General features: G+C 42.7%; 2 protein-coding genes across 2 annotated transcripts in view; both read right to left on the bottom strand.

Moving 5' to 3' along the window:
- LOC117387215 (transcription factor COE3-like) overlaps positions 1–17,381 on the bottom strand; it is a 33,234-nt gene extending 15,853 nt beyond the window's left edge. Inside the window, exons 1-10 of the mRNA XM_055229576.1 lie at positions 15,721–17,381; positions 11,330–11,486; positions 10,995–11,058; positions 10,065–10,120; positions 9,767–9,840; positions 8,913–8,981; positions 3,306–3,387; positions 1,017–1,134; positions 290–423; positions 23–149 (exon numbers count right to left, since the gene is read on the bottom strand). Coding sequence (XP_055085551.1) covers positions 23–149; positions 290–423; positions 1,017–1,134; positions 3,306–3,387; positions 8,913–8,981; positions 9,767–9,840; positions 10,065–10,120; positions 10,995–11,058; positions 11,330–11,486; positions 15,721–15,842 — 1,003 coding nt within the window. The 5' untranslated portion in view covers positions 15,843–17,381. The remainder of the gene's footprint in view (positions 1–22; positions 150–289; positions 424–1,016; positions 1,135–3,305; positions 3,388–8,912; positions 8,982–9,766; positions 9,841–10,064; positions 10,121–10,994; positions 11,059–11,329; positions 11,487–15,720) is intronic.
- Positions 17,382–19,805: 2,424 nt separating this feature from the next.
- Positions 19,806–23,661, bottom strand: LOC117387376 (E3 ubiquitin-protein ligase HUWE1-like). Its single transcript, XM_055229585.1, has 5 exons — positions 23,619–23,661; positions 22,879–23,518; positions 22,358–22,459; positions 21,769–21,933; positions 19,806–21,211 (listed from the first exon to the last, which is right to left on the bottom strand). The coding sequence occupies exons 2-5, from the start codon at positions 22,942–22,944 to the stop codon at positions 21,182–21,184; spliced, it is 363 nt and encodes a 120-aa protein (XP_055085560.1). The 5' UTR covers positions 22,945–23,518; positions 23,619–23,661; the 3' UTR covers positions 19,806–21,181.
- Between the last annotated feature and the right edge of the window lie 760 nt (positions 23,662–24,421).

Raw genomic sequence — 24,421 nt, forward strand, 5'->3', positions numbered from 1 at the left:
GAGTTAGGGTGTAGGATTTTACCTGTATAGACAAACCTCCCTGGAGCTCCTTTGCAGAACTGCTTGGACTTGTAGGACAGAGTGACCTCCACGACCCCAGGGATGTGTCGGGGCGGAGTCTGCACTCGGATGGCGTGAGGCGTGATCAGCTGCAGCAAACAAATAAACAATCAATAATACTTTTGGCAACCCTGGTCTAAACTAGGTCTGGACCAGGAAAGAACGAGAACTAAACCAGGACTGAACAAGGACGGAACTAGGATTAAACCAGGACTAAACCAGGTCTCACCTCACTCCACACAAGCATCGTCCCAAATACCACCTGGAGGCCATCGAAGAAGTTGTCTCCTATGAGGATGACTGTAGCGCCCCCTGTGGTCCAGCCCTCACTGGGACTGATGGCCTTAATGCACGGAGTGGCTGCTGCAGAGACAGAGAACAGGACTAAAATCAGATCTAAACCGGGCTTTATCCAGGTCTAAACCGAGTCTAAAACAGATCTAAAGCTGGATTTAAACAGGACTAAACCAGGACTGCACCAGGACTTCAATAGGACTAATGTTAAGTTTTGCATGCATTTTCTTGTCCTCAATAGAGAAATGTGTCCTCTGCATTTGACCCATCCTTCAGTGTCTCTGGGTTAAACCTGTCAGGAGCAGTGGGACACAACTTCAGATCTTGACCTAGTCTTGGTTTTGAGCTGTTTTGAGGATTTTTTGCACATTTCTAGTTGTCTCGGGTTAGTTTCGGGGTCTGACCTTTCGACGGGTCGAGCCCGTGGTCATGTTTGGAGGTGTTTCCTGTTTTTTTTAATGCATGTTTAGGGGTGTTTTGTCCATGTTTCTGGGTGTTCTGTGATATTTTGAGGTTTTTTGTGCTGTTTTGGTTTGTTATGTTCATGTTTTGACGGCGGTGGGTGTGGCGGCCATGTTTGGAGTTGTTTCGGGTTGTTTTATGCATGTAGTGAATGTTTCTGGGTGTTTTGTGTTGTTTTGTGCATGTTTTTGGCATCTAACCTTCAGACGGATCGAGGCGGCGGGCGCGGCGGCCATGTTTGGAGTTGTTGTGGACGAACATGTTGTCGCTCACGGCCAAAACGTGTCCATCGACGTTCACTGTGGTCGACACCACCACCTGTAGGAGGGGAGGTAACGAGCAAGGAGAGAAGGAGGAAGGGGACAAGGAAGGAGACAAGGAAACATACGAGCGGAGGAGGAGAGAGGAAAGGGAGGAAAGTTAGTGTTAAAGTCCAGGATGAGTTTTAGTCAAACTGGATCAAAACAAAGATTTAGAAAAAAAAGGGAAAGGCCAGAAAAGAAAACAGGAGACAAAGTGATAAAGTTTATTTTTATTCATGTGACTTCACAAAGCAGACATTTATCTTTTTTCTGTAGTTTAAAGTGTTATGTTGTTTGATTGTGCTTGACCCTTAGCAATGCTGTCAATCAAACCTGTTGCTAACGCTAGCAGAAGTGACCTGTTATTAAAGTTCACATCTTGATTTAGGGACAAAATTGTGAAATAAAAACTGAAATGTCTCAGATGTGAACGTGAAAAGCCTGTTCACTGTAAATGTCTCAAATATGAGTTATCTCTGTGTTTTAAATGAAGCTAGTCCTTAGATTCTAGGGTCACAACAGTTGAACATTTATTTACCCATAAGCCCCGTCGTGACTTGGGGCTATCAGTCTATATTATAATGTTGTTTCCTCGTCACAAACAGACCTGGAGTTGTGTTTTGTTTCATTCACAAACTCTGCATATTAACACACAAACCCTGCGTATTTAGGCTACGTTCTTCTCTCAAACTGAAAACACTCTGTTTCACCTTGTGATGTCATCATGTGGTGATACAGGAAGTGCTCCACTGTGTTTTTAAACTCCACACACCTTCACTAGAATCAGTTGGATCATTTCAGCTCTGGAATTGCCAAACTCTATTGAACAAAAGGTTAAAAGTAGCTGTTAACTTGAAAAGTACCACTTGATGACATCACAAGGTGGAACAGAGCATTTTGAGCTTTGGAGATGTAGACAGAATAATAATAAAGTGTTACTCAAACATGTCTGAATGAAGCAAAACACAAGTCCAGGTCTATTTTTGATGTGATAACGACATTATAACATGACTTAAAGCTCATAATAGTCAGTTTTGTGTATTATAGGACCTTTAGTTGCTATGGCGATGTCATGATGTCGGCCATTGTAATTCTCACTGTGGCGTAAACTCTTTCATGTGACGCCATGTTTGATCTTTACGTCTGTCGTTTAAAGTCTTTGATATTTTTGCTCTTTCTGTTTTTCCGACTCAATAAAACGATAAGAGAAAAAGGATCAGATCAGTGTGTTCCATTAAACCTGACGAGGCTTCACACGCTCACGCTATCCATCACTGTCACACACGCTAACACGGTGAGGAAGAGGAGGAGGAGGAGGAGAGGGGAGAGAGAGGAGGACAGGGGATAGGAGGAGGAAGAGAGAAAAGAGGAGAGAGGAGGAGAAGAGGAGAGAAGGCTTCACACGCTCATACTATCCATCACTGTCACACACGCTAACACGCTGAGGAAGAGGAGGAGGATGAGAGGGGGAGAGAGAGGAGGAGGAAGAGAGAAAAGAGGGGAGAGCAGGAGAAGAGGAGGAGAGAGGAGATCACACGCACATGTCATCCATCACTGTCAAACACAGAAAGGAGGACGACAGGAGGAGCAGCGGAAGAGTGGGAGAAGAAAAGGAGGACCAGAGGAGGAGTTCAGGCATCTGTGCTTTATTCAGAGGGAGGAGCACGGCCCAGATCTGTTTGACAGTGAAAAAAAATTTATTTAAAGTGTCTTTTTATCAGTTAGAGAAGAGGGGGGCAGGGGCGGTGGAAAGGAGAGAGAGGAAAGAGGAAAGAGAGGGAGAAGAGAAGGAGATGGGAGAGGAGAGAGCGAGAGGGAGAGAGAGATGGGAGAGGAAAGAGAGGGAGGAGAGAGAAATGGGAGAGGAGAGAGAGGAAAGATGGAAGGAGGAAAGAGAGGATGTTTCTCCTTCACTGAAACATTGGTGATAAACCTCCCCTCTCCCCAGACACCTCCCCTGTTGACCTCATGTGACACAGACTCTATAGTCCTCTATGTGCAGCTTATGGTCTAAAGACATACACTACAGTCTGAGGAGTGTGGTGTACAGAGGTGCATGCTGGGAGTCCAGAGACAGGTGCAGTGTGACAGGTGTGACAGGTGCAGTGTGGCAGGTGTGACAGGTGCAGTGTGACAGGTGTGACAGGTGCGACAGGTGCAGTGTGACAGGTGTGACAAGTGCAGTACCTGGAATCGCCTCATGTCTCTCGGGTTCCCTGCATTCTTCAGACAGTTCTGGTTACACTTCAGGAAGAACTTTAGGAAAAACCTGAAACAAAAACAAGACAAGTTAAACCAGAACAGACCAGAGACCAGACCAGGCCAGAGACCAGGGACCAGACCAAAGACCAGACCAGGGACCAGAGACCAGAGACCAGAGACCAGAGACCAGAGACCAGAGACCAGAGACCAGAGACCAGACCAGAGACCAGAGACCAGAGACCAGAGACCAGAGACCAGGGACCAGGCCAAAGACCAGACCAGAGACCAGACCAGAGACCAGAGACAAGAGACCAGGGACCAGAGACCAGACCAGAGACCAGACCAGAGACCAGAGACCAGAGACCAGACCAGGGACCAGAGACCAGAGACCAGAGACCAGGGACCAGAGACCAGAGACCAGAGACCAGAGACCAGAGACCAGAGACCAGAGACCAGAGGACCAGTCTTGTTTTAGTCCTAACCCTAACCCTGAAAAACCTGCCATAAAAAATAAGACAGAAGAAGTTACTCCACGATCTCCCACTGTCTCCTCGTACACGTCCCCGCTGTCTGTCTCCTCTCGTGCACTCTCATGTCGTGCACACTCCTCATGCACACTCCTCTCGTGCACACTCCTCTCGTGCATGCTCCTCCTCCGTCTGTCTATAATGGAGTGGTGTGGAGTTATTAAGCTCCATGAGGCAGAAAATGTGATTGGGATTTACGGCTCTCACGTGCACAAAATCATCCCCCCCACCCCCCCACCCCTTTTCATACACACGTGCACACACATACAGTGCACACATATACAGTGCACACACATACAGTGCACACACATACAGTGCACACGTACACACATGCACAGTCGTATAAAGTATTATAACTATATAACTAACCCCCCTGCTCTTTATTCACACACACTCACTCTTCTACTCTTCCCTTGTCTCCTTTCCTCGTCTACTCTCTCCTTCCCTGGAGTCTGGAGGTGGTAACGACAAAACTCCACTTTGGTCTCTGAAAGTTGTGAAAAGCTCTTATAAACTCATCATGGTGAATATTCAGGCTGCTCTGAATGACATAAGGCCAGTGAGAAATAACTACAGACCACTGCAAACTGTTTGAAATGAACTAGTTCTGTTTTTCATGTTTTTAAGACAAAATAAGGTACAGGCTCTGAAAGAGGAATATATCCAGACTGATGATTCAAAAACAAACCAGGACTATAGCACAACTAACCCAGGACTGACTCAGGACTGACCCAGGACTAAACCAGGACTGACCCAGGACTGACCCAGGACTGACCCAGGACTGACCCAGGACTGACCCAGGACTGGACCAGGACTGACCCAGGACTGACCCAGGACTGGACCAGGACTGACCCAGGACTGACCCAGGACTGACCCAGGACTGAACCAGGACTGAACCAGGACTGAACCAGAACTGAACCAGGACTGAACCAGGTCTAAACCAGGACTAAACCAGGACTAAACCTGGACTGAACCAGGACTAAAGCAGAACTGAACTATGACTAAACCAGGAACAAATCAGGACTAAACCAAAACTAAACCAGGACTACAGCAGGACATAACCAGAACTAAACCAGCACTAAACCAGGACCAAACCAGGTCTAAACCAGGACTAAACTAGGACCAAACCAGGACTTAACCAGGACTAAACCAGGACTAAACCAAAACTAAACCAGGACTAAAGCAGGACTTAACTAGGACTAAAGCAGCACTAAACCAGGACCAAACCAGGTCTAAATCAGGACTAAACCTGGACTAAAGCAGGACTAAACCAGGCTTAAACCAGGACTAGAAGAGAACCAAACCAAGACATAAGAGTTCCTGAGTTCTAATGAAGACGAGCGTTTAATAAATCCCCGTGTTCTAATTGGACGAGAGCAGCTGCTGCAAATCAGCTTAAATGAACCTGACGGAAATGTATTAGAATTTTTAAAAAGTAAAAAAAAAAAGAGGCTTCAGCAAAAGATGAATTGAGAAAGAAAGAAAGGTGACACAGAGAGAGAGAGAGGAGGAGGAGAGGAAGGTGGGTTGGAGGAGGAAAGGAGGAGAAAAAGAGAGAGGACAGGAGGAGAGAGAGCCGAGAGGGAGAGGAGTAGTTCATTATTGGGAGGGGGGTGTTCTCAAACTCACTGGACCAATCAGAGCGCTGCATCGTGTTGTGGGCGGAGCCAAAGGTGAAGCATCCAGACAAAACAAACATGGCAGCGCAGACGGACATAGTATATATTTTATATATATTTTACAGAAACACAGGACTAGACCAGAACTGAAGCAGGACTAAACCAGGACTAAAATAGGACTAAACCAGGACTGAACCAGGACTAAACTAGGACTAAACCAGGACTGAACCAGAATTAAACCAGGACTAAACCAGGACTAAACCAGGACTAAACTAGGACTGAACCAGGACTGAACCACGACTAAACTAGGACTAAATCAGGACTGAACCAGAAATAAACCAGGACTAAACCAGGTCTAAACCAGGACTGAACCAGAACTAAACCAGGACTAAACCAGAACTGAACCAGGACTAAACCAGGACTAAACTAGGACTAAACCAGGACTGAACCAGAACTAAACCAGGACTAAACCAGGACTAAACCAGGACTAAACCAGAACTAAACCGGGACTAAACCAGGACTAAACCAGGACTAAACCAGGACTAAACCAGGACTGAACCAGGACTAAACTAGGACTAAACCAGGACTGAACCAGAACTAAACCAGGACTAAACCAGGTCTAAACCAGGACTGAACCAGAACTAAACAAGGACTAAATCAGAACTGAACCAGGACTAAACCAGGACTAAACCAGGAGTGAACCAGAACTAAACCAGGACTAAACCAGGACTGAACCAGGACTGAACCAGGACTAAACTAGGACTAAACCAGGACTGAACCAAAACTAAACCAGGACTAAACCAGAACTGAACCAGGACTAAACCAGGACTAAACTAGGACTAAACCAGGACTGAACCAGGACTAAACCAGGACTAAACCAGGAGTGAACCAGAACTAAACCAGGACTGAACCAGAACTAAACCAGGACTAAACCAGAACTGAACCAGGACTAAACCAGGACTAAACTAGGACTAAACCAGGACTGAACCAGGACTAAACCAGGACTAAACCAGGAGTGAACCAGAACTAAACCAGGACTAAACCAGGACTGAACCCGGACTGAACCAGAACTAAACCAGGACTAAACCAGGACTAAACCAGGACTAAACCAGGACTGAACCAGAACTAAACCAGGACTGAACCAGGACTAAACCAGGACTAAACTGGGACTAAACCAGAACTGAACCAGAACTAAACCAAGACTAAACCAGGACTGAACCAGGACTGAACCAGGACTGAACCAGGACTAAAACAGGACTGAACCAGGACTAAGCCAGGATTAAACCAAGACTGAACTAGGACTAAACCAGAACTGAACCAGGACTAAACCAGGACTAAACTAGGACTAAACCAGGACTGAACCAGGACTAAACCAGGACTAAACCAGGACTAAACCAGGAGTGAACCAGAACTAAATCAGGACTAAACCAGGAGTGAACCAGAACTAAACCAGGACTAAACCAGGACTGAACCAGGACTGAACCAGAACTAAACCAGGACTAAACCAGGACTAAACCAGGACTGAACCAGGACTGAACCAGGACTAAACTAGGACTAAACCAGGACTGAACCAGAACTAAACCAGGACTAAACCAGGACTAAACCAGGACTAAACCAGGACTGAACCAGAACTAAACCAGGACTAAACCAGAACTGAACCAGGACTAAACCAGGACTAAACTAGGACTAAACTAGGACTGAACCAGGACTAAACTAGGACTAAACCAGGACTGAACCAGAACTAAACCAGGACTAAACCAGGTCTAAACCAGGACTGAACCAGAACTAAACAAGGACTAAATCAGAACTGAACCAGGACTAAACCAGGACTAAACCAGGACTGAACCAGGACTAAACCAGGACTAAGCCGTGACTGAACCAGGACTGAACCAGGACTAAACTAGGACTAAACCAGGACTGAACCAGAACTAAACCAGGACTAAACCAGAACTGAACCAGGACTAAACCAGGACTAAACTAGGACTAAACCAGGACTGAACCAGGACTAAACCAGGACTAAACCAGGAGTGAACCAGAACTAAACCAGGACTAAACCAGGACTGAACCCGGACTGAACCAGAACTAAACCAGGACTAAACCAGGACTAAACCAGGACTAAACCAGGACTGAACCAGAACTAAACCAGGACTGAACCAGGACTAAACTGGGACTAAACCAGAACTGAACCAGAACTAAACCAAGACTAAACCAGGACTGAACCAGGACTGAACCAGGACTGAACCAGGACTAAAACAGGACTGAACCAGGACTAAGCCAGGATTAAACCAGGACTGAACCAGGACTGAACCAGAACTAAACCAGGACTAAACCAGGACTAAACCAGGACTGAACCAGGACTGAACCAGGACTAAACTAGGACTAAAGCAGGACTGAACCAGAACTAAACCAGGACTAAACCAGGACTAAACCAGGACTGAACCAGAACTAAACCAGGACTAAACCAGAACTGAACCAGGACTAAACCAGGACTAAACTAGGACTAAACCAGGACTAAACCAGGACTGAACCAGAACTAAACCAGGACTAAACGAGGACTAAACCAGGACTAAACCAGGACTGAACCAGGACTAAACCAGGACTGAACCAGAACTAAACCAAGACTAAACCAGGACTGAACCAGGACTGAACCAGAACTAAACCAGGACTAAACCAGGACTGAACCAGGACTAAAACAGGACTGAACCAGGACTAAGCCAGGATTAAACCAAGACTGAACTAGGACTAAACCAGGACTGAACCAGGACTAAAGTAGGACTAAACCAGGACTGAACCAGGACTAAACCAGGACTGAACCAGGACTAAACCAGGACTGAACTAGGACTAAACCAGGACTGAACCAGGTCTAAACCAGGACTGAACTAGGACTAAACCAGGACTGAACCAGGACTAAAGTAGGACTAAACCAGGACTGAACCAGGACTAAACCAGGACTGAACCAGGACTAAACCAGGACTGAACCAGGACTAAACCAGGACTGAACTAGGACTAAACCAGGACTGAACCAGGTCTAAACCAGGACTAAACCAGGACTGAACCAGGACTGAACCAGGACTAAACCAGGACTGAACTAGGACTAAACCAGGACTGAACCAGGACTAAACCAGGATTAAACCAGGACTGAACCAGGACTAAACCAGGACTGAACCAGGACTAAACCAAGACTTGACTAGAACTTAACCAGGACTGAACCAGGACTAAACCAGGACCATAGGTGAGAGTAGGATCAGAAAAGAATGAAAACAAACACATCACGATGGTGTTGGGAGGACTGGTACTGGTGGTAGCAGTAGTTTGAATAGCAGTGATAGTAGTAGTAGTAGTAGTAGTAGTAGTAGTAGTAGTAGTAGTAGAAGCAGTAGTGGCTTTAACAGAAGCAGTAATAGTAGTAGTAGTATAAATACTGTATAATATAATGAGTATTTCACCTGTCGATGATGACTGGGTCGGAGGGCGTCTCATTTCTGTTGCCGCAGCTTTTTTTATCACAACAACGACTGGAAGAAAAACACAAATCTGTGTTTATTTTAAATCATTAAAACTTAAATCACTCGTCACAGAAACTAAGACTAAACCAGGACTAAACCAGGACTAAACCAGGACTAAATCTGGACTAAACCAGGACTAAACCAGGACTAAACCAGGACTAAATCAGGACTGAACTAGGACTAAACCAGGACTAAACCAGGACTAAATCAGGACTGAACTAGGACTAAACCAGGACTAAACCAGGACTAAATCAGGACTGAACTAGGACTGAAGCAGGACTAAACCAGGACTGAACTAGGACTAAACCAGGACTAAACCAGGACTGAACTAGGACTAAACCAGGACTAAACCAGGACTAAACCAGGACTAAATCAGGACTGAACTAGGACTAAACTAGGACTAAACCAGGACTGAACTAGGACTAAACCAGGACTAAACCAGGACTAAACCAGGACTAAACCAGGACTAAACCAGGTTTGAACCAGGACTAAACCAGGACTAAACAAGGACGAAACCAGGACTGAACCAGGACTAAACCAGGACTGAACCAGGACTAAACCAGGACTAAACCAGGACTAAACTAGGACTGAACCAGGACTAAACAAGGACTAAACCAGGACTAAACCAGGACTGAACTAGGACTAAACCAGGACTAAACCAGGACTAAACCAGGACTAAACCAGGACTACGTCGCACATGTTTTTAAAAAGTTTGTGTTTGGTGTGACGGGATCATTTACACAAACTCTGTGTTCAAATGTTTCATGTCATGAATCTTAAGTCGTCACATTTACCTGCACATGATTTCATGAGTCAGGAGAACACGACACATCTCTGGGTTTTTGTCCTGCCCCTCGTAAATGATCGGCTGAAGACGAAAGAACAGAGGAGGAAGGAGAGAAGGAAACAAGGAGAGAGGGAGAGGAGTGGAGAGACAAGGAGGGAAGGAGAGAAAAGGAGAGAGGAGACCAGAAGGAGGGAAGGAGAAAGAGTGAGTAAACTTTGTCTGGACTTAGGGTTAGATGTTGAGATGAACAGAGTTATTAGTGTGATTCTGATTCTGATCGTGATTCTGATTCTGATTCTTTTCACCTGTTTGGTCATGGAGTCGATGAGACGCACGTACAGGTCCTGCTCCGTCCGAACGCCTGAAACAAACGTATTTATGAAGTAAAAAAACTGTTTTGTACAGAGCCTAAAAACAAAATGATAATGTAAAGTGTGTACACAACACATGACACACAACACATGACACACAACACATGACACACGACACATGACACACAACACACGACGCACAAGACACATGACACACAACACATGACACACAACACGACACATGACACACAACACGACACACAACACGACACATGACACACAATACGACACATGACACACAACACGACACATGACACACATCACATGACACACAACACATGATACAGAACACATGACACATGTCTGGACTGTGTACACACATATGATGTGTTTGATACAGATATTTACATTATGTCATCTACACTTTTGTAAATATATACACACATTTATATTTATAAAACATGATTAACTGTACATGTGATACAGTGCACAAGACGAGAAGTTGTATCGAGAAGTTGAGAAGTTGTAGAGAAGTTGTATCTGTAGTTGTAGTAGTAGTAGTAGTAGTAGTAGTAGTAGTAGTAGTAGTAGTAGTAGTAGTAGTAGTAGTAGTATCAGTAGTAGTAGTAGTAGTAGTAGTATCAGTAGTAGTAGTAGTAGTATCAGTAGTAGTAGTAGTATCAGTAGTAGTAGTAGTAGTATCAGTAGTAGTAGTAGTAGTAGTAGTATCAGTAGTAGTAGTAGTAGTATCAGTAGTAGTAGTAGTAGTATCAGTAGTAATAGTAGTAGTAGTAGTAGTAGTAGTAGTAGTAGTAATAGTAGTATCAGTAGTAGTAGTAGTAGTAGTAGTAGTAGTAGTAGTAGTAGTAGTAGTAGTAGTAGTAGTAGTAGTAGTAGTAGTAGTTGTAGTAGTAGTAGAGGTACCATTGCTGTAGAGCAGTTGCAGTCTGTAGTGAATGCCGTTGTTGGTCTTTTCTCCGCTCACCTCCTGAAACAGAAACAATTTTATTTATTTATTTGAAAACTCAAAACGATGAGTTTCACTAATACTTGTGCTGTACTTGTGTAGTACTTGTGCTGTACTTGTGTAGTACTTGTGCTGTACTTGTGTAGTACTTGTGTAGTACTTGTGCTGTACTTGTGTAGTACTTGTGCAGTACTTGTGTAGTGCTCGTATAGTGCTTGTGTAGTACTTGTGCAGTACTTGTGTAGTGCTTGTGTAGTACTTGTGCAGTACTTGTGTAGTGCTTGTGAAGTACCTTCTCTTTCTCGATGAAGTCACAGTACGCTGTGCGTTCGATCTCCACCGGCTGCCCCTGACGATCGTAAAGCGCCAAAACAAAGTGAAAAAAGTTTGATTTTCTCAGATTGGACGGAGGCTGTTTCTCGAAGTGAGCACGAGCCAAACCCACGCCGCTGGAAATACACAAGGTACAAGTATTAGTATAGTAATAAAAAACTGTAATACACAGTATTAAACCAGAGAGTGAGTGTGAGCCAAACCCACGCCGCTGGAAATACATAAGGTACAAGTATTAGTATTTACCCCAAAACTAACCCACATCCAAATCAAACCCAAACCAACAGCGCTGAAAACAGATGAGAAACTACAACAGTTATAATAACGAGAAGTGAACACGAGCGAAACACAACACTGAGAAAAATAAACACATCTGAAAATAAAACACACAACACGGAGAAAAATAAACACATCTGAAAATAAAACACACCTGCATTTAACCAGTGCAGGGTTATTTATACACAAATTATTTAACACGATTTAGCACAAACCCCACACTGCTGGAAATATACGCACTAAACACACACACACACACACACACACACGTAATACACACGGAGCACTAAACACACACACACACACACATGTAATACACACAGAGCACTAAACACACACACACGTAATACACACAGAGCACTAAACACAAACACACACGTAATACACACGGAGCACTAAACACACACACACACACACACACACCCCCACATGTAATACACACAGAGCACTAAACACACACACACACACACACATGTAATACACACAGAGCACTAAACACACACACACGTAATACACACAGAGCACTAAACACACACACACACACACACACACATATGTAATACACACAGTATATATACAGTTTATGTATACAATATATACACAGTGTATACACAGTATATGCACAGTGTATACACAGTGTACGCACAGTATATGCACAGTGTATACACAGTACTGACATATACCAGGATTATTATTTATAAAGTTTGAGTCGGACCCACTGAAGAATTAAACTACTGAAAATAATCTGAAAGGAAACACAGATTTTTACTGACACAGAACAAACATTTCGGCTCCGGCTCAGAAACAAGAAAATATTCACTGGATTTTACTGTTCGACTCAAAGAGAATTATTGTCTCAAAAAACAGGTCGGACTGTGATCTAAACCAGGACTAAACCAGGACTAAACCAGGACTAAACCAGGACTAAACCAGGACTAAACCAGGACTAACCCTGTTCGATGTCTTTTGTAAATAATAGTAATAATAATAATGTTTTGGTGTTTTTATTCTGAAAAGCTGTGTCCAGTTTGTGCGTCGTGTGAGTGTTGTGTCAGTATTTCATGTTGTGTTTTGTCTTTATAAAATCCAAGTCAAATGTTTCTAGTTAATGTGCAGTGGTGTGTCAGATGCCCTCCCAGATGTCGCGGTGTGTCAGATGCCCTCCCAGATGTCGCGGTGTGTCAGATGCCCTCCCAGATGTCGTGGTGCGCTGGATAAATGCAGCGGGAGAACGACCTTGTCGCTGATGTAAATGTCGTTAAACTGTCTGATTTTAAACTGTGAGCTCATTTTGTGTCTCCTGTTGCTGAGAGTTTGGAGCAGACTCTGTTTCCCATGATCCTCTGGGGTCAGGTGTGTATTGTCTTCACAAACGCACAAACCTCCTCCTTTTCTCTCAATCGAATGCCACAGAATTAAAAAAAATTAAATTGAGGAGAAATATAAACTCACGATGGAATCAGCTTTTCTCAGTTATTCAAAACAGAAAATAAAACTAAAAGATTTTCTTTTCTTTTTTTTCCACACAGTTCTTATATTTTTATTTATATGTATATATTTTTATAAGAACTGTCTAAGTCCATTTAACAGTGAGAATAGTGTAAAAAACGATGTGCACAGGGGCCAGTCTGAATTAGTTTTACAGTTTTATTCACTGAAATATTCACTTTAATTTTACATTTACAAAAATGTTTAAAAGCTCAAATTTAAATATTTTGTGATTTTTATAAAAAGTTACATTTTGACAGTAAAAGCAAAGTGTCTCTTTTGTGTCTCAGGCACTTTGCTCTGACTTATTTTTATTCTTATTATTTATTTCATTATGTGAGTAACAGTAAAATGTGTTTCTTTAATTGTAGCTCCAATAAATAAACATTAATATTATAAACATGAGTACAGACTTTATGTTTTAGTTCAGACGCTGCTCCACGAGCTCCACATCAGGTTTAAAAACAGAGATCTGGGTTCACGAGCCGCAGTTTGAGCTGAGTCTGAATGTGACGATACGGACGCAACGATACAGCCGCGACGATACGACCGCGACGATGCAAACGCGACGATGCGGATGCGACGATGCGGATGCGACGATGCAAGCGCGACGATACGGACGTGATGATACAAACGTGACGATACGGACGTGATGATACAAACGTGATGATGCGGACGCGACAATACAAACGTGACGTCAAGTTCGTATCGTCGCGTCATGTCAACATGATGTGACAATATGACCATGACGTGACGATACGGACGTGACGATACGGACGTGACGATACGGACGTGACGATACGGACGTGACTATACGGACGTGACGATACGGACGTGACGATACGGACGTGACGATACGGACGTGACGATACGGACGTGACGATACGAACGTGACGATAACAATGTGACAATATGAATGTACTGTTATAAATGTGTTATGAATGTGTCATAAATGTGCTGTTATAAATGTTATGAATGTGTTATAAATGTTATGAATGTGATTTAAATGTTATAAATGTGCTGTTATATAAATGTGACGTATAAACCTGTTTTCCTCTGACTGTTACGACATAATAACACGTGTCTGTTTGTGTACATGTGTAAGTCGCTTATATGTGTGAGTTGTTTACTTGTGTGTTCATTACATATGTGAGTTGGGCGACAGTGGCTCAGTGGTTAGAGTGTTGGTCCCCCAACCCAAAGGTCGGAGGATCGAGTCCCGCTCCAGTTCTGTCGTTGTGTCCTTAGGCAAGACACTTCACCCACATTGTAGTTGTCTATTGTGGTGCGAATGACAGGTGGTGGTCGGAGGGGCCGATGGCGCAGATTGGCAGCCTCGCTTCCGTTGGTCTGCCCCAGGGCAGCTGTGGCTGCAATAGTATCTTACCATCACCAAGTGTGGAAATGAAGGAATAATGACTATAGTGTAGAGCTTTGAGAGGCTTTGACAAGACTGTAAAGCGCATTACAAGTGTAAGCCATTATTATTATTAGTTGTTTATGTGTGTGTTTTTTACATGTGTGTGTTTGATTACTGATGTGTGTGTTTACTTGTGTATGTTTACATGTGTGTTTGTTTACTTGTGTGTGTTTACCTGTGTGTGTGTTTGTTTGCTTGCATGTGCGTGTTTACATGTGTGTTGTTTACTTGTGTGTGTTTACCTGTGTGTGTGTGTGTGTTTGTTTGCTTGCATGTGCGTGTTTACATGTGTGTTGTTTACTTGTGTGTGTTATCACATGTGTGTGTTTAGACATGATTATACACAGGTGTATTATTTATATATTTAGTTTTATATGTTTCTTGTGTGTATATTATATATATATTTAATATATTATATATTTATATTTATTCCTGCAGTGACAGCGACTGAAGTGTGAGTTTATAGAATATTTATTAAATGCAGACAATATAAATGTGTGTATGTGTAATAAGTGTAACTTCACACGGATTTGTTTAAATCCATATATGTGTGTGTATAAATATATATACACACACACACATACATGCGTACATATATATGTACTATACGTGTGGGTGTGTGTGTGTGTGTGTGTGTATTTAAATGTGTGTGTATATATATAATGATTGTACATTTCAAGGTTGTGTTAAAGTCCAGGACTCTGGTGGAGTGAGACACTGTATTGAACTTTTAACACATGATCTCATGACATGTCTTTGTCTAAAAACTGGCCACACTTGAACTGAAATGGGGAAAAAGCTTTTGGTTATTTTTGCTTCTCAAAAATGGAATATATTTCAAGGACATGTAAAACTGGATGCACTAGTGTCACTGCAGCACTTTAATAATCTGATATTTACACTCACACCTGCTCCTGTTTGTAACGTTTAAATGGACCTACGCAGTTATTTTTTGTTTTGTTTGTTTTTGTTTGTATTTTCCCTGTATCTGAACAGGGCGCCCATGAAAAAAGAAAGTCTGAGAGTATATATATATATATATCTGTCTATTAATGTGTGTACATATAATAGTTGTTACTTTTTTGCTGTTGTGTTAGAGTCCACATTGTATATATAAATATAAGTATATAAATGTATGTATAAGAGTGTATATAATATATTTGTACCTTTGTGCTGCTGTGTTGGAGTCCAGGACCCCACTGGAGTGCATCCAGGAGCGCACGCTCAGAGGCTCCTCTTTCAGAGACGACACTCCTCCTCGAGACACAGGCTCCGGGACAGAAAACATCTCAAGACTGGATCAGGACCAGAGACCAGGACTAAAGACCAGGACCAGAGACAAAAGTGGACCAGAGAAAGACAAAAAAAAAAAATCCCAAAAAACAGGAAAAATGTTTTGAGTAAAATGTGGATTTGACAAATTCCAGAAGAAAAATTCAAACAAGGAAAAAAATGTGACACCAAGAATTTTACTCAAAAATTCAAAAGGAAAAATATCTCACTGTAAATAATAAGAATAATAATTTCTCCAAAATATTTGATCAAAAGTGTGAAACGTCTGAGAGAATCAGGGATATTGAAAGTAAAACATTTGAACAAAACTAAAATGTTTTAATGTAGATTTTATTCTGGAAAAAGAAACAAGAAGCAAAACAATTTGTGGAAAAAGCACAAATAAAATTCCCGTAGACAAAAGTCTGAAACCGTAGCAGAACTCCGGGGAAAAGTCAGAGCGGACACAGAATTTTGTCCAAAAAATATGTGATTTTTTTAAAGGAAAAATTAACAAAAATAGAAAGAAACCTCAGGAAAATAAAAGTGAAACTGAGCAAAAAGCAAAAACATGAATCACACAGAATATTAAGAGTCTGCAGACGTCTGTGTGAGTCTGACCTGTTTCTGTACTTTTAAAATAACAACATGAGAAAATGTTGAATGAAAGTAAAAAAAAAAAAAGTCAAATATCAGTCAAATTCAGATCATAATTTTTCTGATTTTAAAGAATTAAAAAATATTTTAGCATTATTTTTCCAAAACTGTAACAGTCTCAGAAAATAAGACAAAACTTTCTCCTCGCTGCTCCTCCAGAGGAAAATCTCAATATATTTCAAATAAAAAGTGTGAAATTTAATAAAATGTGAAATGAAAATAATGACAAAGTAAAAAGAGTGAAAAGACGGAGGGCGAGAGTTTTCCCAAAAGAATTCTTCAGCCGCAGCGGAATCTGCTCTGGATGAGAAAGAACAGGAAAAATATGAGGGGAATCTTTACAAATGTTTAAAATAAAAAAATGTTAAAAATCAGTTTCAAAAACCACAAATGAGAGTGACCTGAGCAGTTTCCTCTGTGGCAGATTCTGACACAAAAATATGAAGCAAAAATGCCAAAAAGACAGAGATTTGACTGAAAAAGTCTAATAAAAATGTTTTAAATTTGAAAAAGCAAAAAACAAAACTGGAGACGTTTTGAAGTGAAATCCGGAGAGATCCTGGTCCCAACAGACGCAGATCCTCGAGGACGATTCGGCAGAGAAAAAATGAAAGAAAACAGGATTTAAAAAGAGTTTAAAATGTTTAAATATATTTAAAAAGTCCACCAAAAGTCAAACAAAAAGTGGAATCTGGAGCAACTCAAAAATCCACAGAGGCTCAGTCCCTAAAGATCGTCTCCAGCGATCGGCCCCAAGCGATCGGCCCCAAGCGATCGGCCCCCAGGAGCCCGAAAACCCTGCAAAAAAGAGCCAAGAACCAGAGCAAAAATAGGACCAGAGACAGTCCTGGTCTAGACCACGTTTAGTCCAAGTTTAGTCCAACTTTAGACCTGATTTAGACCTGGTTTGGTCCCGATTTGGTCCGGAGAGATCTCGCTGTGAGGTTTTCCCCAAAGATCCTGGTCCCTGGATCTTGGACCCTCAGGACTGAACCAGGACTAAACCTCAGGGGTCACGTGACGTCAGCCGTGATGTCATCAGGGGGTGGGGCTAGAGAGCCAGGGGGAGGGGCTAAAAAGGAAGTTTAAAATGAAATGGAAGGCCAAATTTAAGAGTCAAGTCATAATTTATCCTCTTTTAGTCCTGGTTTCCTCCTGGTTTAGTCCTGAATTAGACCAGATTTAATCCTGTTTTTTAATCCTGGTTTAGTCCTGGATTAGTTCTGGTTTAGTCCTGGTGTAGTCCCAGTTTAGTTCTGGTTTGGTCCTGATTTAGTCCTGGTTTAGTTCTGGTTTTGGATCTCCTCTGGAAATGTTCAGTTTCCAGAGACATGTGCAAAGTCACTGAGAAAATCCAAAAGTTGGACTAACCCAGGACTGAACCAGGACTAAACCAGGACTAAATCAGGACTAATCCAGGACTAAAGCAGGTCTAATGGATGATGGGGGGATGCAGTGAAAGTAAAACACTGGAGGAGAAAAGGGGAGGAGCCATGGCCAGAAAACAATCAAGAGCAGACGACAAGTACCAATGAGAGCAGAGAAAGCCGTCCAATCAACAGAGAGAGAAAGAGAGAGAGAGACAAAGAGAGGGGAGAGACAGAGAGAGAGAGTGAGAAAGAGACAGTTAGACAGTGAGAGAGGGGGTCCTGGTTAAATCCTCAACTGCTCTCCTTCTTATCTTCCTCCTCCACTCCTCTCTCTCCCTTTCTCCCCCTCTCCTTTGTCTCTCCTCTCCTCTCTCCTCCCTTTGGAATTTCCTCTTTCCCTCTCTCCTCCTCTCTTCCCATCTTTCTCCTCTCCTTTGTCTCGCCTACTCTTCTTTTTTCTCCCCTTCTTATTTCCTTTTTCCATCCTCCTTCCCTCCTCCTCTCGTCCCCGCTTCCTCCTCTCCTTTGTCTCTCCACCTCTCCTTTCTCCTCCTCTTCTTATTTCCTCTTTCCCTCCTCTCTTCCCCTCTTTCTCCTCTCCCCCCTCCCTCCTCTCTTTGACTCCTCTTCCTCCTCTCTTCTTCTTCCTCTCATCCCGCGTTAACCTCTGCGTTTCCGATGACGTCTTGGAGGGGGTTCCCCGGGGATTCCCTTCAGTCTGAGGCTCACAGAGAAACAGCGCCCCCGACAGGACGCGCACACAACTGCAACTTTAACAGGAAAATGAGAAACTGAAATTACATTTTTAAATCGAGTTCATTTAGTTTAATTTGAACTTACGTTGGTGAGATAAATCCTGTTGTAAATAAAAATGAAGCCTAGTTTTACACCAATCAAAAAGCTGTTTGTGACGAAAAGATGAAAAATATGTTGTAAATTACAGGAAGTAGAGTTTTATTTTAGAGAGTCCCACATTGATGACGTCACAGAATTCTGTCCAAAGGTTCGGCACAATTTACACAAGAAACACATTTTAAACACACCTTTAAACATGATTTAAACAGGATAAATGTTATCTTACTTTTTTTCTTATATTTTTTGTCACATGATACTGTCAGTGAGAGGACAGACACTCGAGGGGTTTTGTCTCAGTGTAGAACATGGTTGCTAGGTAACAGATATGGAATGACAACCAGGAAGTAAAACTGAAACAGGAAAATTGTCCAAAAAATGAAAAAAAAAAGTTTAACTTTTTTGGGAGGAAATCTTAAATATAATAATCTTAACTTTTAGTCAAATGAGTTTAACCTGTCAAATGCAACTAAAAATCACATTTATCGTCCCCGTAGAAAAAAAAATGCACTGGACCCATCCGACATGTGTGTTCCAATTCGCCAAATGTACCGTTCAAAGTTCCCTAAAGCTGTACCCTTTGAAGTACCCGCCCGACGAAGGGTACTCCTCCGTGTACGGCTGAAATGGGACAGGAGGCACACTTCACCTCTGTCTGTGCACTTGAGGAGAGTTTGGCCCCGGTGATAAGTACCATTCTCCCCCCTCAGGCGGATAAACTCCCTAAAGACAAAATAATATTTTAAATAAGGATGAATATTAAACATTACATGGTCATGTTCGCACACACGTGTTTATATTATAATAACACATCTGTTCACATGTTAGAGGTCACACATGTGCTGACAGTCCACGTTACGCCTGAGCCTCATCTGTCAGACTGCAGCGCCCTCTGGTGGCATCATTTGCACACTGCACCTGTCACACTGTGCGCCTCACTGTCTCCCTCTAGTGGCCGCTCGAGGAACAGCTGCAGACAAGAGAGGACCGCAGCATCTGAAAAAGCATCTAAACTCAGTCTCCTTTTGTTATTCATATTCATTAAAACTAAATCTGTTTTATTCCATAATAATTAGGAATCACATCAAGAATTCTTTAATCATGGCTTTTATTTTGAATTTGTACAAAGCTGCTTCAGGCAAAAATATACATCTACAAAAATATCTAACATTTATTTTTACATTCAAAGTTCTTCTGAAATTATCAAAGGAGTGTGGAATGACATCACAGCCGTGAGCCAATCAGGCGTCAGCTCAGAGGAAGGTAGGACTGCGATTGGACGGTGCAAAGTCTGACAATTAAAAAAAACTTTAATTTAAACACCAAAATTATGTCCAAAAAAGCACAAATCTTTTATCTGAAAGCTGCTCTGTGATTGGCTGCAGCTTTGTCTCTGATTTGCATAAAGGTTTAACGAGGTTCCCTTTTAGGTCTTAAGTGCAAGTCCATAACAAACCAATGTGAACAGGAATATTCAAGTAAAAATGCCAACATCAGAGGCCATGGACACTAATGCATTAGTTCACTTCAGGTTCACTTTTTTCAGTTCATTCGTTTGAATCGTAAACAGATTTTCTTCCCTGGACATTCCTTCTCAGATGTAAACAGTGTTTCTGCCTTTTCTCTCAAAGGCATTTTACTAAAATAAAAATAAAAATTACAGTTTGACATGTTATCTTATAAAATCTTAATACATATACAATTTATGTCAGATGCCCTCCCTGTGTGTCCATGGGGTCTTCTTCTGTGTAAAAGCTGCTAACCCGGTAGTTAGTCCATAAACATGTTCTGAAATGTCTGGAATTAAATGTCTGGGTTTCACTCTACGTGAGTAAAGACTGAAATCCAGGTTAAACTCCTGCGTGGATTTAAAATGTGCATTTGAAACATACAGATCTCGGCTGTGAACACTGCAGGTTTAACGTTTTACTGCAGAACAGTCTCTATAAAACTTTATAATGTTATGTCTGAGTTCATACAGTCGGTCTGAACTCTTAAGGCACTGGCTTCAGGTTTGTCCCTTCATTTAAACTGAGAAATCAAATTAAACTCAAAATAACTAAAGTTACATCGTAAAAATGAGCCCAGGCGAAGATCAGCAAAGGACTGGGGCCGAGGAGAACCACACTGGAGCTGTCGTTTGATTGGTCGGTCTGGCGTGGCGTCCCTCAGAGCTGTTGTCTGATTGGTCGGTCTGGCGTGGCATCCCTCAGAGCTGTCGTCTGATTGGTCGGTCTGGCGTGGCGTCCCTCAGAGCTGTCGTCTGATTGGTCGGTCTGGCGTGGCGTCCCTCACAGCTGTCGTCTGATTGGTCGGTCTGGCGTGGCGTCCCTCAGAGCTGTCGTCTGATTGGTCGGTCTGGCGTGGCGTCCCTCAGAGCTGTCGTCTGATTGGTCGGTCTGGCATGGCGTCCCTCAGAGCTGTCGTCTGATTGGTCAGTCTGGCGTGGCGTCCCTCAGAGCTGTCGTCTGATTGGCTAGAGTCCCAGGATGTGGTTGATGTGCCCCTGAGGTGGAAACATGGGACAAACTGAAATTAAGTTCAAATGTTTGTAATATTAAAGCAACAGTATGGAACTTTCTGGAGGTGGAAAGTAAACTACATGATTCCATGGAATTGGAAAGTCAAAGCCATACTGTGGAACATTCTCCTTAGGGACAGAAAAGCCATCCTGTGGAATATTATCGCCACAGAAACAACATTTCTATGGAAACAAGCACTTTAAAAGGTGCACTGCGTGACTTTTCTGGTGGAGTGCATATTATAGCTTCTCCGAAAATATTCTACAGTATAGCATTAAACTCATTCACCTCCATGGAAACAAGGTGGTGCCACTGAGCAGAGGTACAGGTCAGATCTATGCAGAGGCAATGCTGCTCACAGTAAGACTGCATAAAAACACCTCTGATAAAAAGGGCTGGAGAGATACGTTTAATGCCACACTGCGTGACATTCAAGGCAAAGCAGTAATGTCCATGGAGACAAGCAGGTGAAGTATGCTCCAAGAGAAATGTTACGCAGTGCACCTTTAAAATGTAATTTATGTTTAAAGTTACTCCGTACAGGTTCTCCTCTGAGGCAGCGCTGACAGACCAGACCAGGACCAAGACCAGGACCAAAACCAGGACCAGGACTAGGACCAGGACCAAGACCAGGACCAAGACCAGGACCAGGACCAAGACCAGGACCAAGACCAGGACCAAGACCGGGGCCAAAATTGGGTTTGAGCTGCAACAGGAAAAGATTAGTTTATCTTACTTTAGAATGGCACAGAAGAATTTGAAGATATGCGTTTCTTTTTGGATCCTTGGTTGGGTTGTCAAAGTTGAACAGATATCAATACTAAAATATCACATTCACAGGACAGAAATGAACCTTTCCTGAAGTTTTAGAATGATCTTGAGCTGAATCAGAACAAGTATAAGACACATAGACTAGTTTGCACCATGGACCACTATGAACCTAGTGGTCCATGGACTGGACCACTAGACTCTGAGGGATTACACAGATATAAGACACATGCGAATAGAAAATGTTGAAAATCACATTTATTTTCTAGAAAGAGTGTTTATTATGAGGTTGTAGGAGCAGAATCTGGCTCAGTCTACCCCAGAGTTGCCTTGGACCCAAAGTAAATCCCATAGCTTCTCACCTGCACGTGCAGCTGAGGCTGCAGCTGATTGGTCAGATTTGAACTGTCGCAAGTTTCCATTGGACAATCAGCCACAAGCTCCGCCCCCAAACAAACGCGCTTCTGAAACACATGGGAAGAGTAAACAAAAAAGAAGCTGCTATGTGAAAATTAAAAAAAGGAAACATTAGGAGACAAGAAAACATGAACATGAAAATGAACATTAACTGTTACAGTGCATTTAATCACAATAACAGAGGACATAACTTTGGGCTAATCCCAGACTAAACCAGGGATAAACCAGGACTAAACCAGAACTAAACCAGGACTAAATCAGGGATAAACCAGGATTAAACCAGGTCTAAACCAGGTTTAAACCAGGTCTAAACCAGGTCTAAACCAGGACTAAACCAGGACTAAACCAGGACTAAACCAGGACTAACCTAGGACTAAACCGGGTCTAAACCAGGACTAAACCAGGTCTAAACCAGGACTAAATCAGGTCTAAACCAGGTCTAAACCAGGTCTAAACCAGGTCTTACGGTTTTGCAGCGGTCCCAGGGCTCCAGGTCCAGGGGTCGTTTCCTCATTATCTTCACACACTGCATCTTCCTGGAGCTAACAGAGCTAAAGGCTAAAGGCTAACGCTGCTACAGCGGGGACGCGCGGTGCTCTGAGTCCGCTCCAAGTGCCTCCTGCTCGGACACTCTCTCAGCTGAACGCCGCTCGGCTCAGTTAGTTTTCACGCATAAACCCAGAGCTCGCACACTCCTTAAGGGGGAATCTGCTCTGTTAAAGTTCACTCAGACCTCAGAGAGGCTGAGGTTGGAGCTGTGGTTGGAGCTGGCAGAGAGCCGTGGATCCTGTGCCCGCTCGCAGCTCCTTGAGGTCGGCGTGCGCGGGGATCAAGCACCGCTGGACCGTATGAATGAGCCTCAGGTCCCCGCAGATAAACGGTGTAGCTCCAGAGTGTCCCGGGACAGCCACAGACCGGAGTCCGTCCTCAGACTGAAGAAAAGTGTGAAACCTCCAGCGCAGCAGAGAGTTTTCTATGGCCGCTCAAAGTGACTCCTGCTCGGCGTGCGCGCGGAGATAAGCCCGGTGCTCTGGAGGAAAATGCGCCCCTGTGGAACCTGTCACTGCGGGACGGGCCTCTGAAGAAGAACCATGAACATGTACTGTCTGTGTCGTGAACAAGTACATCATAGTTGATTAAATGTCGATTTTTTTTTACACTACAGCTACAAATATTAAATGTTTGTTGAAAAGAATAAAGACTGACCTTTGTGTTTCTCTCGGGGAGCAGATCTGCGCGTTACACCGGACTGAGGTTTTATTGAGGGGAACAAGGACATAAAAGGTTAATGATTCGCTCGTTGTAAATTGGGTTAATATAAATAAGTGACTTAAATAAAGTCGTAAACTGCGATAACAGTAAAGTACTTTGCACTGGGTTTGTCATTTGTTTACGTTTATGTAAAAGGTTAAAAGTGACACAACCAGCGGATAGATGTTTATTTATTACCTTTACGTCCCTTTACATCAGTTTTTTATGGAAGCCCGTTTCCGCCATGAAAAAAAAAAATAAAAGCCCCACAGAAAGTCGAAATTACGAGTTTAAAACTCGTAATTATGAGTTTAAAACTCGTAATTATGAGTTTAAAACTCGTAATTATGAGTTTAAAACTCGTAATTACGAGTTTAAAACTCGTAATTAGGACTTTTAAAACTACTAATTATGAGTTTAAAACTCGTAATTAGGACTTTTAAAAGTATGAATTATGAGTTTATAACTCGTAATTTTGGGAATGTAACATTTACAAAAAGTGAACCTTATCAATTTTGATTAAATGAATTTGGTATTTTAATAATTTCCTCAATAAACCAGCGGGGTTGTGACCAGCTGGCACTCTGCTCAGACCAGGAAAACGAGCGCTCACAGACACAGAGCACAGCTCATGAGTGGTCAGAACAGCACTCAGGGCCCACTGATTTGTTCAAGACGCCAGAAACTTTACTGGAGCTTAATTTATTCATTTTTTAAAAGTATGTAGGTGATAAACATAACAGTCCTCCTCCTGTCTC

The sequence above is a fragment of the Periophthalmus magnuspinnatus genome, chromosome 19 (genome assembly GCF_009829125.3).
Source record: "Periophthalmus magnuspinnatus isolate fPerMag1 chromosome 19, fPerMag1.2.pri, whole genome shotgun sequence".
Taxonomy (NCBI): Eukaryota; Metazoa; Chordata; class Actinopteri; order Gobiiformes; family Gobiidae; genus Periophthalmus; species Periophthalmus magnuspinnatus.